Source organism: Thalassophryne amazonica, chromosome 1 (assembly GCF_902500255.1).
Source record: "Thalassophryne amazonica chromosome 1, fThaAma1.1, whole genome shotgun sequence".
NCBI classification, from domain to species: domain Eukaryota; kingdom Metazoa; phylum Chordata; class Actinopteri; order Batrachoidiformes; family Batrachoididae; genus Thalassophryne; species Thalassophryne amazonica.
The window spans coordinates 67,396,584-67,416,262 of NC_047103.1; the positions used below are offsets into that span (position 1 = coordinate 67,396,584).

The 19,679-nt window shown below is 46.5% G+C and overlaps 1 protein-coding gene across 1 annotated transcript; it reads left to right on the forward strand.

Annotated features, from left to right (window-relative positions):
• Positions 1-1,029: 1,029 nt before the first annotated feature.
• tatdn2 (TatD DNase domain containing 2) lies at positions 1,030-11,871 on the forward strand (the record flags this gene model as incomplete). Its single annotated transcript, XM_034167041.1, has 5 exons — positions 1,030-1,107; positions 7,247-7,819; positions 7,946-8,073; positions 8,221-8,404; positions 11,731-11,871. Coding segments are annotated over 5 exons (1,104 nt in total), but the record flags the coding sequence as incomplete, so codon positions are not given.
• Positions 11,872-19,679: the final 7,808 nt, after the last annotated feature.

Below are 19,679 nucleotides of genomic sequence, written 5' to 3' on the forward strand. Positions count from 1 at the left end.
ACCTGTTACCTCTGTTGGATTCAGTGTTCACGCCCCTGCATGGAGCCCAAATTTTCACTAAATTGGATCTTAGAAACGCGTACCACCTGGTTCGGATCCGGAAGGGAGACGAATGGAAGACGGCATTTAACACCCCATTAGGGCACTTTGAGTACCTGGTCATGCCGTTCGGCCTCACTAACGCCCCCGCGATGTTCCAAGCTTTGGTAAATGACGTCTTGCGGGACTTCCTGCATCGGTTTGTCTTCGTATATCTGGACGATATACTCATCTTTTCCCCGGACCCTGAGACCCATGTCCAGCATGTACGTCAGGTCCTACAGCGGTTGTTGGAGAACCGGCTGTTTGTGAAGGTCGAGAAGTGCGAGTTCCACCGCACTTCTTTGTCCTTCCTGGGGTTCATCATCTCCTCCAACTCTGTCGCCCCTGATCCAGCCAAGGTTGCGGCGGTGAGAGATTGGCCCCAACCAACAAGCCGCAGGAAATTGCAGCAGTTCCTCGGCTTTGCAAATTTCTACAGGAGGTTCATTAAAGGTTACAGTCAGGTAGTTAGCCCCTGACTGCCCTGACCTCCACCAAGGTCCCCTTCGCCTGGTCGGATCGGTGCGAAGCCGCGTTCCAGGAGTTGAAACGCCGGTTCTTGACTGCACCAGTTCTGGTGCAGCCTGATCCTGATCGCCAGTACATAGTGGAAGTGGACGCCTCTGACTCAGGGATAGGAGCCATGCTGTCCCAGAGCGTGGAGGCTGATAAGGTTCTCCATCCTTGTGCCTATTTTTCCCGCAGGTTGACCCCAGCTGAACGGAACTATGACGTCGGCAATCGGGAGCTCCTCGCGGTGAAGGAGGCTCTTGAAGAGTGGAGACACCTGCTGGAGGGGGCATCGTTGCCCTTCACGGTTTTCACGGACCATCGGAACCTGGAGTACATCCGGACTGCCAAGCGGCTAAACCCCAGGCAAGCCCGCTGGTCTCTGTTCTTCGGGCGCTTTGACTTCCGGATCACGTACCGCCCCAGGACCAGAACCAAAAATCAGATGCATTGTCCGTGTGCACGAAGAAAGAAGCCAAAGCGGGGCTGTCGAACCCCACGAGACCATCATCCAGAGTCCACTGTCGTGGCCTCCCTCACCTGGGACGTGGAGAAGACCGTCCGGGAGGCCCTGGCAAGGAGCCCGGACCCGGGGACCGGCCCCAAGAACAGACTGTACGTCCCACCGAGGCAAGAGCTGCCGTATTGGACTTCTGTCACGGGTCCAAGCTGTCCTGTCATCCCGGAGTGCGTAGGACCGTGGCAGTAGTCCAGCAGCGCTTCTGGTGGGCGTACCCTGGAAACCGACGTCCGGGACTATGTCCAGGCCTGTACCATCTGCACCAGGGGCAAGGCAGACCATCGGAGGACTTCGGGACTCCTCCAACCCCTGCCGGTGCCTCATCGCCCCTGGTCTCACATCGGCCTGGACTTCATCACGGGCCTCCCGCCGTCCCAGGGCAACACCGTAATTCTCACGATAGTGGACCAGTTCTCCAAGGCGGCCCACTTCGTGGCCCTCCCGAAGCTTCCGACGGCCCAGGAGATGGCAGACCTCCTGGTCCACCACGTCATGCGGCTGCATGGGATACCATCGGACATCGTTTCAGATCGTGGTCCCCAGTTCTCTTCGCAGGTGTGGAAGAGTTTCTGTAAGGAGCTGGGGGCCACCGTGAGTCTCTCGTCCGGGTACCACCCCCAGACAAACGGCCAGGCAGAGCGGGCTAACCAGGAGCTGGAGCAGGCCCTTCGATGCGTCACCTCCGCGCACCCGGCGGCCTGGAGTCACCATCTGGCCTGGATCGAGTATGCCCATAACAGCCAAGTTTCGTCTGCTACCGGCCTCTCCCCTTTTGAGGCATGTTTGGGGTACCAGCCCCCATTGTTCCCGCTGGTGGAGGGAGAGGTCGGTGTGCCCTCGGTCCAGGCCCACCTCAGGAGGTGCCGCCGGGTGTGGCGGACCGCCCGCTCTGCCCTGTTAAAGGCCCGGACGAGGGCCAAGGCCCATGCAGACCGCCGGCGTTCCCCGGCCCCCACATACCAGCCCGGGCAGGAGGTGTGGCTCTCGACCAAGGACATCCCTCTGTGTGTCGACTCCCTGACACTGAAGGAAAGGTTCATTGGTCCATTTTGTGTGCTCAAGATCATCAACCCGGCCACAGTGAAGCTCCAACTCCCGGCTTCACTGCGGATTCACCCTGTTTTTCATGTTTCACGTCTAAAGCCACACCACACCTCGCCCCTCTGTACTCCGGGACCTACGCCGCCTCCTGCCCGGCTCATTGACGGGGAGCCTGCCTGGACAGTCCGCAGGCTCCTGGACGTCCGTCTTAAGGGCCGGGAGTTCCAATATCTGGTGGACTGGGAGGGGTATGGACCTGAAGAATGCTCCTGGGTGAAGAGGAGCTTCATCCTGGACCCGGCCCTCCTGGCCGATTTCTACACAAGACATCCGGACAAGCCTGGTCGGACGCCAGGAGGCGCCCGTTGAGGGGGGGGTCCTGTTATGTGGGCCGCTGAAGAGGAGGTACTGCTGACCCACCACCACCAGAGGGTGCCCTGCTTGGAGTGCGGGCTCCAAGCACGAGAGGGCGCCAGACCCAGAAGAAGTGACAGCTGTCATTCATCCCCTGCACCAGCTGTCACTCGTTCATCATCATCATCACCATCATAAAAGCCGGACTGCAACTCCACCTCCTCGCCGAGAAATCGACTAGTATTGAAGAGGTACTTTCTCTGCTGACTGACACTTTGTGTGTATAACCTGAACTTCTGTTGCAGCCGTTTTCCTGGAGTGTTGCCTTGTCTGGGGAATTGGCGTTTGGTGTGACAGCGATGGCTTCGCCTCACACCCCAACCCAGATAAGTGGTTAACCAGGAGCTGCACGAGTGTGTGATTGGAGGTGGAGGTGCTCCCTCCTAACTGTGTATGGACTGTGGATTACTGAGTGTGCGGACTCACACTCATTCATCTTATCTCTGCTTTTCTGCCAGCAAGTACCAGGGTCGACAGCCGAAGACAGAGGCCACCTGGGGATTCGGGACTTGGCGGCTCCGGTGTTCTTCAGATCGTTGGTGGTGGAAGCCGTGTGGGACGCGGCTTCTCTCTCGTCGGGGGTCTTCTATCTTCGAGCCTGCCCACACGTCACCTGGTGTTAATTGACTGTGCAAATTTCTGTAAATTTAGTTGTGTATTATCACAACATTAAATTGTTACTTTTTGGCTTACTCATTGTCCGTTCATTTGCGCCCCCTGTTGTGGGTCCGTGCTACGACACCTTCCCAACAGAAATCTGCCGGAAAATGGCTGATGTCCAGCTCTTGTGATAACCAGAGAAAGAGCACACAACGGTCTCGTATCCACAGAGCCATCCGTTTAGAAATGGTCCGGTGGTTTGTGCCGCGTCGTCGCAGCTCGGAGCGCGGCGCACCGAGCGTCCTTAAGGGGTCCTTAAAGCTGTACTAACAGACCTTATTCTCTGTGAAGCCCGTAAAATTTTCACTGAAAGCCAGATAAATTTTTCGAATGGTTTCCAGCTGCCAGTCTCTAATAGCTTCTGAAAAAATTCTGATGGAAAAAAGTCCTTTTCATTCCGCCATTTCCAGACAATGAAAATCCGACGAGGGGGCGGGACCACTCCTTCCCAAGGCGTGCTCACAGGAGAATGACGTCACCGACAGGCGTGGAAAAACTCACGCATGCGCACGAGGGTTCAAGCATGTCTGACGTAAAAACATATGAATGAAATCCATATAGTTTTGGAAAAAAATAAAAAGGGCCGTTACTTTATTGACAGACCTTGTGTGTATATATATATATATATATATATATATATAATATATATATATATATATATATATATATATATATATATATGTGTGTGTGTGTGTGTGTGTGTGTGTGTGTGTGTGCGTGCCAGCAAGCAGGATGCTGTGCGTTGTGAGGATGTAAGGTGCATCTGAGTGCCAAAAAATACAATAAAATACAAGTGGACTTGTGATTCATTCATTTATTCATTCATTCACTTTCCCAGCAGTCATTGGGCGATAGGCAGTTTGCACATTGCACAGAATTCCAGTCTGTCGCAGATGCAACATATGGATGTGAAAACTGTCGGACTTTGGGCGAAAATATGCAATAAATCTGGCCTTCCACTGCATGCTGCTTTGCAGAAACGTTTGTTGCTCTCGCACTTTTCCCTCTAACTGCTCTTTACACTGCATACACAATTACTAGACAAGGGAATATTCAAACCTTGCAATCATTTCTGTGCATATTTCCAATATGTATTTGTGGATCGAGGGAGGGTGTGGCCAAAAGTGATTGAATGATTCATTCACACATGGAGTCTCAGGCGTCATTGGGCAGGAGGCGGGGTTTACTCTGGACAGGCCACCAGTGCATGACGACAGGGCCATAGAGACAGACAAACACACACCTGTTAGTCACCAGTCCACCTAACCTACATGCCTTTGGAAGTGGGACGAAGCCAGAGGTAACCCACGCAAACATGGGGAAAACATGCAAACGCCACACAGAAAAAAGGTGTCACCCTGCAGTGCAGCGGTAAGGCTGAACTCTGCACTCAAACGCGTAAGACTTCTGAAAATGCTGGTATATGTTCAATCTTCTCTGTCCGCAGAGTCTTAACCTCTGCAGTTCTGCTGTATTTATTGTACGTCCTGAATTCTGCAATTTGTGGTTGCTGACAAAGCTCATTAAAACTAGTTGGATTATATAATAATAATGATAATAATAATAATGTGTTCAGGTTTGAACCTTGTTCAGTGAATGTCTTCAATTTATTTCACCAAAACAAGAGCTTGTTCTGCATTTACCAGAAAAAGTTTAATCTGAAATAACGGCGCACGTCACTTTGGTGAAGTGACCAATCCGAAGGCGAGAATTCGAACCTCCGTCACTGGACGTCCGATGAAATAACGCTCGGCTGCATTGATTGTCTATTGAAATCAGCTGGTTTTTGTTTTGTCTCTAAATTGCTTCTAACAGCCAGCTAACAGCTATCATTTCCTGGAACGGTTAGATTTATACACCAAACTGACCTGAAATGAACCATTGTGCATTAAACTGACTTTATTAACGCACATGGCCCCTTTGAAAAATGATCACACTATTCATCGGCCAAAAATGGCCACCAGAGGGCGCTCAGTGTCAAGTCCGCACCAAAACCCGCCCCTTGAGGTTAAATGCCCAGATCTTGAAACACCTTTTGTATAATGATCTAAATTATTATAAAATGTGTAAAACATGCAACGGTCCAAACGCTTCAGAAATGTTGGTACAAATTTTATGGGAAGACTTTTCTGGCGAAAAAAGCATGTGTTTTTAGTGGTCACGTGACCGATTCGGTCACACGGGTTTCATATATAATTCTGACGCTTCTTTATGAATGTTGACACACTGTATCGAGCTGAGCTTCCAACTGAGCGTTTAGTGAAACAAAACTCTCCAAATTTGTTATTTTTCAGACTTTTACGACCGAAAAGGAGCTGATAACGGGCTTTTTCGTCGTACTTCTGCTCGGTGGTCACTATGAAAAGGCAAGAGCTCCATCAAGTTCATCTGTATTTATCTGTCGTTTTTCTCTAATATTGTTTTTAAATGGCGATGATTTTCATAATCAGGTGTGCATTTCGAAACATTAAACACATGATTGTATTTTCAAATAAAATATGGTTTGTAGCGTTATGTGATTTGCAAGTGTTTAACGACTAAAATGTGAAAAAACAGCGAAAATGTTCATCGTTTTGCCACAGCCCAGTGTGATATCTCATATATGTTCATTTTTCCAAGTTTAAAAGCGTTAATGTACAGACAGAACCTGATTTATTCTTTCAAGCGCCTGCAGGGGGCAGTGTTTGGTCATTTCAAATCTGTCTGAAGTCTGCAGATACGACATTTCTGCTTGATTCTGTGTAGGCTCTCAGATTCAAGATTCAAGCTTCTCTAACATTTCTGCTTGATGTTACTTAAACGATTATTCTTGCATTAAAACTGTGACCATTCTGTGCATCCAATATTGATTAACCAGTCTTTTTTCCAGATCTAAATACCAGGAGAACGGGGACTCTCAAACCCCTAAAGATGACAGCGTGCCTCAACAAAGATTGAAAGTAAATCCTGATCACTGTGAATACTGAGTGTTATATTTATTATTAAACGTGTGTTTATTTTGAAGCCGTTATTGTGATATTGTCCGAGTTCTGTTGGATCTAATGAACCAACTGTTGTGATATTTTGAGATTAACATGACCCCGGTTGTGTGAAATTTGGGGTGGAGGTGAAACTGGCACCTGATGGAGGTGAACTGATTTTGGACAACTGCAAAAGTACTGCTCATGTAGTGAGGGAGACGGCTGGAAAGGTACTGGGTGTGATATCTGGACAGAGAAAAGATAGATATTGTGGTGGAATGATGTTCAGAAAGAAATGGTATGGTGAAGAAAAAGTGGCTTGGGTGGCAGGAGGGATTTATGATACAAAGATAATCGAGGATAACGGCAAGAGTGAAACAGCAAGTTTACAAGAGTGTAGCGAGACCAGCTATGTTGTACAGCTTAGAGACTGTGGCACAACCAAAGACGGGACGCAGAGCTGAAGATGCTGCAATTTTCTTTGGGAGTGGCAAGGATGGACAGGATTAGGATTGAACAAATCAGAGGGACAGCACAGGTTTGACCGTTTGGAGACAAAAGTCAAAGAGGTGAGATTGAGGTGGTTTGGACATATGCAGAGGAGGGACTCGGGGTATATAGGGAAAAGGATGCTGAGGATGGAACCACTAGGCAGGAGAAGATGGAGGCCAAAGAGGAGATTTATGGATGTGCTGAGGGGAGATATGCAGGTGGGTGGTGTGACAAAGGAGATGCAGAGGACAGGGTGAGATGGAAATGAGTCATCTGCTGTGAGGACCTCTTAACGGGAGCAGCCGACAGAACGACATTGTGCCAGTTTATGCATGAGTCATGAACGTTTGGACCAAATGGAATTGTTGACTTGGAATCAACAATTTTTCTGAGATGGGTATTTTATTCCTGAGTGGAGGTCTGCGTTCTGAAGAGTGCCACTGTAGTTTCAGATGTCTTCAGTTGCATATCTTATTTTCATCATCAGTGGATTTTGGTGTTAAAACATATATTGCTATAAAAGAAACTATTTAATCTGAACATGTTTTAATATGAAACTGTTTTTCAGAGGGTTTTCATAAAAAGGGAAGATGCTCATTCTGTGAAGTCATCACAAAACAAACTATCTGCTAATCACTCATCCTGTGTCCCATCGACCTCCCCGTGCTGCATGACAGCTGAACAGTGTTTCCCTTCCAGCCCAGAAGCCTTCATTTCTTCCCCCGTCTCCTTCAAAAGGAGCCTGCCGCTAGACTCCAGTGACGTCTCCCCGAGTGACCAGTTTGGCTTCATAGACTCTCACTGTCATCTGGACATGCTGTTTGCTAAGCTGAGGTACAGCGGGACATTCCAAAGCTTTCGGAATCGCTACAGGAGCAGCTTTCCTGCCAAATTCCAGGGCTGTATTACAAATTTTTGTAATCCACGCCTCATGGTGAGGGACGGTTTGTGGGAAGATCTGCTGGGTGAAGAGTATGTTTGGGGAGCTTTTGGGTGCCACCCCCACTTTGCCCATGAGTACACACCAGCCCGCGAGCGGAGCATCCTGCAGGCCATGCAGCATCCAAAAGCTGTGGCGTTTGGCGAGATGGGCCTGGACTACTCGCACAAAAACTCCACTGCTGTCTCTCAACAGAAACGGGTACGGGCCAGTCATGTGACAATCTGAATTTAACTAAAGTCTTCACGCTGATGACTAATTACAGACGATGAACTTTGTCACAGTCAAGTTTTTTTTGTTGTTTTTTTGCTCGTGTTGTGTTTGAAGGTTTTTGAGACTCAGCTGCGTCTGGCTGTGTCCATGAACAAGCCTTTGCTGATCCACTGCAGGGACGCAGATGATGACCTGCTGGAAATCATGAGGAAGTGCGTCCCCAGAGATTACAAAATCCACAGGTGTGTTTTCTTCTTTCTCTAAATCATCATTCCACATTTGTGGAGTGAGACTTCTACACTCGGTGTTCTTAGTTATTTAACCAAGTTAAAGGTTTGCAGTAAGCAGATATGTAACTAATCAGCAAATTTTCATTCTGTGGTCCACAGGCACTGCTTCACCAACAGTTATCCTGTCATCGAGCCCTTCCTCACTGAGTTCCCCAATCTGTATGTTGGATTCACAGCTGTCGTCTCGTACCCGAACGCTGCTGATGCCCGAGATGCAGTTTGCAAGATTCCTCTCAGCAGGATCGTGCTGGAGACAGACGCACCGTATTTCCGCCCTAGACAGGTATGTTATCTACTAAATTACAGTCGCACTCAATCATCAAAAAACTGTTCTAATGTTATCACTGCTTCCACATCAAAAACAGACACTCTGAGTCTGATCAGCCACAACATCATAACCACTGACAGGTGAAGTGAATAATATACAAATAATGAATGTTTGAGTTCAATGGTACAAATGGACGTAAATGAGGTGAAAGATGGAACATTCCATCTTTCACCAAATTAAATATTCATACCATTGAAAGAATGAAAAAACATTAATTATTTGTTTGATATAACAGCTAAAATAGATCCTTGTCATTGGATATTTTATTAATTTATAAACAGAAAAGAGACTTACATTTTGGTGTTCCACTGGTGCTTAACAGTCCAACATGAACTTTAAATTGGAGACCAAAATTGCAACGATGTAGTCCGTGATGCCGTCCACTGACTTTGTGTACTTCCAAAAAAAAGACTTAGTGTAGTTCTTCAGTCCAGCGAACAATCACGTGAGAAATTTGTCCAGCTTTTCATCCTAACAGCTCTTAATGCCTCCAGATGGCTTACAGCGTGGTGGATTTGCTTTGTTAGAAGAATTAGCAGTGTCAGTTAGCGCCTTCAAATTGTTGTCCGCCAGAAAAACAAACTCCGATAGGTTTCGCTAAACATCGGCCCCAGTAGTGTGAGTGCATGCATTGCTCGGAGTGTGCAATAGCACATTCCATAAAGCACCAAAATTAAGAAATATTGCACGGTCAATGAAACATAACGGCAAATGGTATGAATAACCCATGCCACGTGACATACAAGCCACCAATCAAATGATAAGGATCCACTCGGCCGTTATATAATATTGACTATGTTGTTGCAATAGCACAATGTAGTCACACCTGTCAGTGGATGAGATAGATCAAGCAGCAAGTTGATATTTTGTTCTCAAAGTTCCTGGTGGAAATCAGGAAAAATGGGGACACATTAAAAAAAAAAAAAAGTGATTTTTGGAAAGGACCAAAGTTTAATAGTGGACAACTGGGCAACAGCATCTTCAAAACTCCAGCTCTTATCAGATGTTCCTGGGCTGGAATGATCAGTGCCTATCAAAAGTGGTCCAAGGAAGGATAATTGGTGAACCAGTAACAGGGTCATGGGCAACTCGGGGTCAGCGATGCACATGGAGAGCGAAGGCTGGCCCGTGTGGTTTGATCCAACTGAAGGATGTGCTGCTAATGTCTTGATGCCAGATACCACAGCACCCCTTCACAGGTCTAGTGGAGTCTATGCCTCGACTGGTCAGGCTTTTTGGGTGGCAAAAGGTGAACCTACCAAATTGTAATGGCTGGTGTATATTTGAATCCAGCCTGGGGAGATGAGTACCGTGCTGGGGTGCACTCTGTTCCTTCCTTATCAATCAGCATTCTAATCAGTTAATTTTTTTTCCGTAAATCTGATTGGTTAATCGTGTGAGATTTCAGACCATATAATATCGGGGTAATGGTGGCAGAGTATTAGACAATTTCACATTTGGATGTATTACTCCGCACCCTAACCGGTGTTCTGTCAGCAGGCCAGCCCTCCGCAACTGCGTATGTGCACACGTGAACTGTCGATTTATACGACGAGACACACAATTCGACAGAATACCGGCTGCGCGCACTGCTACGCAGATGTCATAATGGCGCTGAGAGTGAGAGAAAGTTGCATACTGAAGACGCCAGCGAAATGGGTGAATTTAAGCTACCATACAAAAGTATTGATGTGGATTCTGACACAGAATTACCATTTCACATTTGATGGATTACTCCGTGCCCTGACCGCTGTTGGGGCAACGCTGCCTCACCGTAAGCCTTGCTAACCGAATTACCTACAGAAAAATAAACAGTGCAAACGATGGAATTGGATTAGAATGGGAATAACCCCCTTGTGTCTGATTTGCGGACATTCATGCTGGTTATACGGTTACAAATTGAGCTTTTACTGGCGACACGTTAGCGGAGCCAGTAAAACAGATATTCGTAACCGTATAACAGCATGAACATCTGCAAATCATCAGACACAAGGGGGTTATTTCCTAATTATAAGTGCACTCCTCCTAAACAGTTTGTTGGATTTCAGTTTACACATCTGCACCACACCATAGGTAGATGTACAGTAGTGTTCAGAATAATAGTAGTGCTATGTGACTAAAAAGATTAATCCAGGTTTTGAGTATATTTCCTATTGTTACATGGGAAACAAAGTACCAGTAGATTCTCACAAATCCAACAAGACCAAGCATTCATGATATGCACACTCTTAAGGCTATGAAATTCAGCTATTAGTAAAAAAAAAAAAAATAGTAGAAAAGGAGGTGTTCACAATAATAGTAGTGTGGCATTCAGTCAGTGAGTTCGGCAATTTTGTGGAACAAACAGGTGTGAATCAGGTGTCCCCTATTTAAGGACGAAGCCAGCACCTGTTGAACATGCTTTTCTCTTTGAGCCTGAGGAAAAGTGAAGACAGTGAAGCATGGTGGTGCAAGCATCATGATATGGGCATGTTTCTCCTACTATGGTGTTGGGCCTATATATTGCATACCAGGTATCATGGATCAGTTTGGATATGTCAAAATACTTGAAGAGGTCATGTTGCCTTATGCTGAAGAGGACATTCCTTTGAAATGGGTGTTTCAACAAGACAATGACCCCAAGTACACTAGTAAACAAGCAAAATCTTGGTTCCAAACCACCAAAATTAATGCCTCACAGATGTGAAGAAATCATGAAAAACTGTGGTTATACAACTAAATACTAGTTTAGTGATTCACAGGATTGCTAAAAAAACAGTTTGAACATAATAGTTTTGAGTTTGTAGCGTCAACAGCAGATGCTACTATTATTGTGAACACCCTCTTTTCTACTTTCTTTTTACTAATGGCCCAATTTCATAGCCTTAAGAGTGTGCATATCATGAATGCTTGGTCTTGTTGGATTTGTGAGAATCTACTGGTACCTTGTTTCCCATGTAACAATAAGAAATATAAAAACCTGGATTAATCTTTTTAGTGACATAATACTACTATTATTCTGAACACTACTATATATGAAAAAATAATTCTGGTCCATTGCCCTAAATGGAAGATGTTTGGTGTGGTTTGTTTGCTTGTTTGTTCTTTTAAATATAGTATGTTAATTACACTTACAGAGTTTGATAATTGAGGCATTACATCATAAAAGATTCACTGCCACCAATATAAAATACATGTAAGCCACTCATGTGAGTGAGTGAGTGAGTGAGTGTGGAGGTATAAGTTTGTGAGCTTTCTCAGATTCTCTGTTTAGAACATGCATTGATGACTCTCACTACCAGGTACACAGAGATCTGTGTCAGTTTGCACATCCTGGAATGGCCATCCACACGCTGCAGGAGATCAGCCTGCTGAAGGGAGACGACATGGCCACAGTGCTCGGGACCATCCGTCGGAACACCACTCAGCTCTACGGCATATGAGCTTTAGGGACACCCAGGATATTTGCTCACAATTCAAATGTACGAGGTCTGTCAATAAAGTAACGGTCCTTTTTATTTTTTTCAAAACTTTATGGATTTCATTCATATGTTTTTACGTCAGACATGCTTGAACCCTTGTGCGCATGCGTGAGTTTTTCCACACCTGTCGGTGACGTCATTCGCCTGTGAGCACGCCTTTGGAAGGAGTGGTCCCACCCCCTCGTCGGATTTTCATTGTCTGGAAATGGCGGAATGAAAAGGACTTTTTTTCCATCAGAATTTTTTCAGAAGCTGTTAGAGACTGGCACCTGGAAACCATTCGAAAAATGTATCTGGCTTTCAGTGAAAATTTTACCGGCTTCACAGAGAATAAGGTCTGTTAGTACAGCTTTAAGGACGCTCGGTGTGCTGCGCTCCGAGCTGCGACGACGCGGCACAAACCACCGGCTTGTGCCGTGTCGTCGCAGCTCTGAAAAAATTCTGATGGAAAAAAAGTCCTTTTCATTCCGCCATTTCCAGACAATGAAAATCCGACGAGGGGGTGGGACCACTCCTTCCCAAGGCGTGCTCACAGGCGAATGACGTCAGCGACAGGCGTGGAAAAACTCACGCATGCGCACGAGGGTTCAAGCATGTCTGACGTAAAAACATATGAATGAAATCCATATAGTTTTTGAAAAAAATAAAAAGGACCATTACTTTGACAGACCTCGTATGTTAGGACTGCATCTATGTTTTATTTTATTTATTTGTTTTTCAACATGTGACAGATTCATGTAGATATTTTTTTTTTAAATGGGAAGAGAGGTGCAGTTTTCTATTGCAGCTGCAGCCTCATTAAAAAAAAAAAAGCCTGATGGACATATTATAAATTATCTATTGATATAGTCATGAAGTTTTAGGAATTCTTCTCGTTTTATGATTTCAATTGAATGTATTTTTTTTTTCTCTTAAGTGAGGTGCAGTCTTACAGAGCATTAGGTTTTCCATTACAGCTGCAGCCTCATTGTAAACAGACTTTGTAATATTCTTTAACAGGAAGAAGGTAAAATGTGTGTGTATATAATTACATATTCATGATGTCTTGGCAGTTTCATTTAGTAATGATTAAATCCTCATTATTGTTGTTCCTGTTAATTTGTGTGTATGATTCCTTTTTTCTATCAGTTGTCAATGTAGTTAATAGCAACACAGTAAGCAGCTCATCCTACACTTCCCAATTCTCAGCCAGGTTCTCTAACTCCTCCTGGGGAATCCCAAAGCATTCTCAAGCCAAGTGGGATATACAAATAACACTGTTCAAAAAATTAAAGGAAAACTTTTTGATCAGAGGTACACCATGCATCTGGAAAATAGTACCCCCCCCCCCCCCCCAAAAAAAAACTAAACAAAACATTCTACTCACAACACCCTCTAATGACAACAAGAAACCTTTATATAAGTTTTGCAAGTTTATTAAAAAAACTAAGCTGACGTGCATAAGTATTCACACTCTTTGCTCAACGCGTTGATGCACCTTATGCAGCAATTACAGCCTCTTTGGGCAGTTTTGCCCATTCCTCTTGGTTGGAGGAGTGTGCTTTGGTTCATTGTCCTGCTGAAAGATGAACTGTCACCCCAGTCTGAGGTCACGAGTGCTCTGGAGCAGGTTTTCATCCAGGATGTCTCTGTACATTGCTGTATTCATCTTTCCCTCAATCCTGACCAGTCTCCCAGTTCCTGCTGCTGAGAAACATCTCCACACCATGATGCTGCCACCACCATGCTTCACTGTAGAGATGGTGCCTGGTTTCGTCCAAACACAATGCCTGGGAATCATGCCACAGAGTTCAATGTTTATCTCATCAGACCAGAGAATTTTGTTTCTCATAGTCTGAGAGTCCTTCAGGTGCCTTTTGGCAAACTCCAGGTGGGCTGCCATGTGTCTTTTACAAAGGAAGTGACTTCAGTTGAGTCAGCCATTAAACATAACTGGTTGTCAGTCAGAAGCTGGGGACCTCTGACTAAGAGTCACAGCAGTGCTGAACAGTGCTAAGCTCCCTCCGTCCAACATCACAGGAGAAGAACGGAAAGCTTTGTCAGCACTGCAGAAGGACCAAAGCATCCTTATCCTACAAGTGGATAAAGGCAGATGCACAGTTGGTCCTGAACACATCGGACTACGAGGCCAAAATCAACAACTTGCTCAGTGACTCCAATACATACGAACGTCTGTAGAGAGACCCCACAAGCGGCTATAAGAAGAAAATCATTAGCTACCTCCAAAACCTGGAGAAAGAGGGACTCATCGACAGGCAGGCATACTACAGACTGTACCCTGGGGACACCAATCCATGCATCTATGGATTGCCCAAAATCCACAAACAGGATGTGCCACTCAGGCCTATTGTATGTAGCACAGATTCCATCACGTACAATTTGGCCAAGCACCTCAAGTGGGTTTTGGCTCTTCTAGTGGGTAACTCAGACCACCATGTGGAGAACACACAAGATTTTGTGAACAAGATCAAGGACCTGCAGCTGGAGGCAGATGAAACTATGGTGTCATTTGATGTGACAACTATACGAGGTGAACAACTGTTTTTATTCTTCATTCGTACTGAGCTTGGGAAAAAGGCATTTGCTTATTCTGCCCCCACTGCATGGAACAATCTGCAAAATACTTTATAACTGGACTGCCTAGTTTCTCTGAATGAGTTTAAATCTAAACTTAAAGACTTAGAGGCAGCTTCTTTAAGCTGCTTTTAATTCTGTGCAATGAACTACTACCATAGTTTCAGATGAAGCTGATGAAACTATGGTGTCATTTGATGTGACATCGTTGTTCACCTGCATCCCCACCGCTGAGGCCATCTCAGCTGTGAGGCAGAGACTGCTGGAGGATGTGTCTCTACTTGAAAGGACCAAACTCACATCAGACCACATCTGCCAACTCTTGGAGATCTGTCTTAACACCAAGTATTTCCTGTTTAGGGGGAATTACTACAGGCAGATCCATGTTTGTGCGATGGGGTCTCCGATATCCCCCATTGTGGCCAATCTGTACATGGAGTGAGTGGAGAAGACAGCCTTGGCGTCTTTCACAGGCATTCCTCCCAGTCATTGGTTCAGATATGTCGATGACACATGGGTTAAAATCAAGCAAAAATTGGGAAGAAAAACCTCCAGTGCTGCTGCGTTGAACCACGCAGCAGCCCTGAAGAAAAAAAAAAATCCATCGCACAGATAAACAATGACAATCACACAAAAACAGACGACAGCCGAGACTTGAATGTGTCCAGTGTTCAGACAGACAGCCCGGAAGGCCGCCCTTGGTGCCATCAGCCTTATCTGTCCATCCTTGGGGGGGAGGGGGGCTCCCAGTCCTGAATCAGTCCACACAGTCAACATCTCAGGACTGGGAGGGACTGAGAGGCAGGGAAGACAGTTTGAGTTTTTTGTAACTCCTTCTACCTCCCGCGTGATTTTGGGCATCCCATGGATGTTGAAGCACAATCCCCGGATTGATTGGCCGTCTGGGGTGGTGGTTCAGTGGAGCGAAACCTGCCATCGGGGGTGTTTAGGATCCTCGGTTCCTCCCGGTTCACAGGCTAAGGAGGAGGTCAAAGTCCCTCCCAATCTGACGGCAGTGCCGGTTGAGTACCACGATCTTGCTGACATCTTCAGTAAGGATCTGGCACTCACCCTTCCCACGCACCGTCCGTACGATTGTGCCATTGATTTGGTTCCAGGCGCTGAGTTCCCATCCAGCAGGCTGTACAACCTCTCACGACCTGAGCGCGAATCAATGGAGACCTACATCCGGGACTCATTAGCTGCCGGGCTGATCTGGAACTCCACCTCCCCGATGGGGGCAGGTTTCTTTTTTGTGGGCAAGAAAGATGGCGGACTTCGTCCATGTATTGATTACAGGGGGCTGAATGAGATTACGGTTCGCAACCGATACCCGTTGCCATTGTTAGATTCCGTGTTCACCCCCCTGCATGAAGCCAAAATCTTTACTAAGCTGGATCTTAGAAATGCGTATCACCTGGTTCGGATCCGGAAGGGAGACGAATGGAAGACGGCATTTAACACCCCATTAGGTCACTTTGAGTACCTGGTCATGCCGTTCGGCCTCACCAACGCCCCCGCGACGTTCCAAGCCTTGGTTAACGACGTCTTGCGGGACTTGCTGCACCGATTCATCTTCGTATATCTGGACGATATTCTCATCTTTTCTCCGGATCCTGAGACCCATGTCCAGCATGTACATCAGGTCCTGCAGCGGTTGTTAGAGAACCGACTGTTTGTGAAGGGCGAGAAGTGCGAGTTTCACCGCACGTCTTTGTCCTTCCTGGGGTTTATCATCTCCTCTAACTCCGTCGCCCCTGATCCGGCCAAGGTTGTGGCGGTGAGAGATTGGCCCCAACCAACAAGCCGTAGGAAGCTTCAACAGTTCCTCGGCTTCGCTAATTTCTATAGGAGGTTCATTAAGGGCTACAGTCAGGTAGTTAGCCCCCTGACAGCCCTGACCTCTCCAAAAGTCCCCTTCACCTGGTCGGATCGGTGCGAAGCCGTGTTCAAGGAGTTGAAACGACGGTTCTCTACTGTGCCAGTTTTGGTGCAGCCCGACCCTAGCCGCCAGTTCATGGTTGAAGTGGACGCCTCTGACTCAGGGATAGGAGCCGTGCTGTCCCAGAGCGGAGAGACCGATAAGGTACTTCACCCGTGTGCCTACTTTTCACGCAGGTTGACCCCGGCTGAACGGAACTATGACGTCGGCAATTGAGAACTCCTTGCGGTGAAAGAGGCTCTTGAAGAGCGGAGACATCTCTTGGAGGGAACGTCCGTGCCATTCACGGTTTTCACTGACCACCGGAACCTGGAGTATATCAGGACCGCCAAGCGGCTGAACCCCAGGCAAGCCCGCTGGTCACTGTTCTTCGGCCGTTTTGACTTCCGGATCACCTACCGCCCCGGGACCAAAAACCAGAGATCGGATGCCTTGTCCCGGGTGCATGAAGACGAAGTCAAAACGGAGTTGTCGGATCCACTGGAACCTATCATCCCGGAGTCCGCTATCGTGGCCACCCTCACCTGGGACGTAGAGAAAACCGTCCGGGAAGCCCTGGCACGGAGCCCGGATCCCGGAACTGGGCAGAAGAACAAACTTTACGTCCCACCAGAGGCCAGGGCTGCAGTCCTGGACTTCTGTCACGGCTCCAAGTTCTCCTGTCATCCAGGGGTGCGTAGGACCGTGGCAGTTGTCCGACAGCGCTTCTGGTGGGCGTCCCTGGAGGCCGACGTCCGGGATTATATCCAGGCCTGCACCACCTGCGCCAGAGGCAAGGCTGATCACCGCAGGGCATCGGGACTGCTCCAGCCGCTGCCTGTGCCTCATCGCCCCTGGTCCCACATCGGCCTGGATTTTGTCACGGGCCTCCCGCCGTCCCAGGGCAACACCACCATCCTCACGATAGTGGACCGATTCTCCAAGGCGGCCCACTTCGTGGCCCTCCCGAAGCTCCCGACTGCCCAGGAGACAGCGGACCTCCTGGTCCACCACGTCGTCCGGCTGCATGGGATTCCAACAGACATCGTCTCCGACCGCGGTCCCCAGTTCTCCTCGCAAGTCTGGAGGAGCTTCTGCCGGGAACTGGGGGCCACGGTGAGTCTCTCGTCCGGGTATCATCCTCAGACCAACGGGCAAGCAGAACGGGTCAATCAGGAGGTGGAACAGGCCCTGCGCTGCGTGACGGCCGCGCACCCAGCGGCCTGGAGTACCCATTTGGCCTGGATTGAGTATGCCCATAACAGCCAGGTGTCTTCAGCCACCGGCCTCTCCCCTTTTGAGGTGTGTCTGGGGTATCAGCCCCCGTTGTTTCCGGTGGTTGAGGGAGAGGTCGGTGAGTGATTCCCCCCCCCACTGTGTCAGTAATCCGGACCATGCCATTGATTTGTGTTCTACATGTGTTTACTGTGTTAAAATGTTTAATTTAAAAAGTTTATTTTTAAATAACATTAGTCATTATATAAGAAGGCACAACAGCACACAATAAGCTGACTTCTACACACCACAAAAGCTACAAATTATCAAAGACTGTGACATTTGTTTACATAAAGGCTGAGGGGGTCCTTATCATTTGATTGGTGCTTTGTATGTCATGTGACATGGATTATTCACCCCATTTGTGTTGCATTGCATTAAGAGTGCAATTTGGTTCCATTTAGCATGCAAATTTGGTTCAATGCGTTTGGTACCATTGCACACCATTGCGCAGGCATGCGCACACAAACACACACAAAACAAATCCACTGCACTGTAAGCTGTCTGGAGGCAGAGCTGTTAGGAGGAAGGTAGAATGAAAAGCTGGACCAATTTCTGATGTTCGCTTACTTTTTTGGAAGTAAGCGCGTACAAGTGCCATCTTGCTTGTGTGAGCACGCGCGAGACGACACAAGCCTGACAACGATTTGATTGAGCTAATTGATGGTGCTAGTTCTTCTAACACACAAACACACACACACACAAAAATCCTGTCCACTGTAAGCCGTCTGGATGCATGAAGAGCTGTTCAGATGAAAAGCTGACGTGATTTTTTGCCCTGCCTCATCAACAAATACTAAGGAACGACACAAAATCTTTTTTTTAATGGAAGTACGAAGTCAGTGCACAGCATCACCGGACTACACGTCACAATTTAGACTCCTATTTAAAGTTCGTGTTGGACTTTGGCAGCGGTGGAACACCAAAATGTAAGTCCCTTTTCTGTTGTTTATAAATTAATAAAATATCAAATGACCAGTGTTGCCGCAGTTACTTTGAAAAAGTAATCCAATTACTGATTACTGATTACTCCTTGAAAAAGTAACTTAGTTACTTTACTGATTACTCAATTGTAAAAGTAACTAAGTTAGATTACTATCCCCAGCTGCTGACAACAACCCTCTGCCACCTCAACATGACAGTGATACCTGTTTTGCCAAAACTCACTTTATAGTCACCCTTTCTTGACTTCAATGAAAATAAATACTTGTTTTATAAAAAGTAAAATAAAGACCTCTTTCTTGACCTCATATTTAACTGTTGACAGCACTGCAACAATAAAACTTGCAATTTCTAACCTACATTGTTTATAAATGTAACTATTACAGTTTTTCTCCATTGGTTTGGCTCATTTCTTGAAACTGAGATGACATTCCTCTAACTATAAGGTAAATTGGCCAAACAGACTTACAGTTCTTCGCAACACTTCAGATAACCAGCAAAATGTCATATGTCTCCCAAAACATTCATTCTTGCTTCAAAATGAAGTCCCTTCCATATAAATAGTCAGTATCATAACAATGGCATAGATCCTTCTCAATTGCTTTGGCACATTTTCATTCATGTCGTCCTCCTGTCAAAATAAACTGGACGGTGCAGCACAACTACATGGATCCTCATCACATGCTCATATCACTCCAAAAACAGTTTACCCATGTGTCAAAACTAAATTCCTTTCTCACACAAATCATCAGTGCCCCCAAAATGCATTGTCCCTTTGGCATTGTGTAAGTACTGCAAGTCAAAATGCTTAGATGTTTTGTCTTTATGGCAGAGGTCTAGCTAAAGGAATACAATTTTCACACCACACACACTGCACTCATTCTGCTGAGGAAATTGTAACTATTTTTATTCACAAGTAAATTTCTACACATTACTGTAGGTAGGAAAGAAAAAAAAATACAAAGGAAAATGTATACAATATACTATGTGTACAAAATACAAAAACCTGCAAAAACAAAACAAAATACATTACAGTATGTAAAAAAACAGTCAAGCA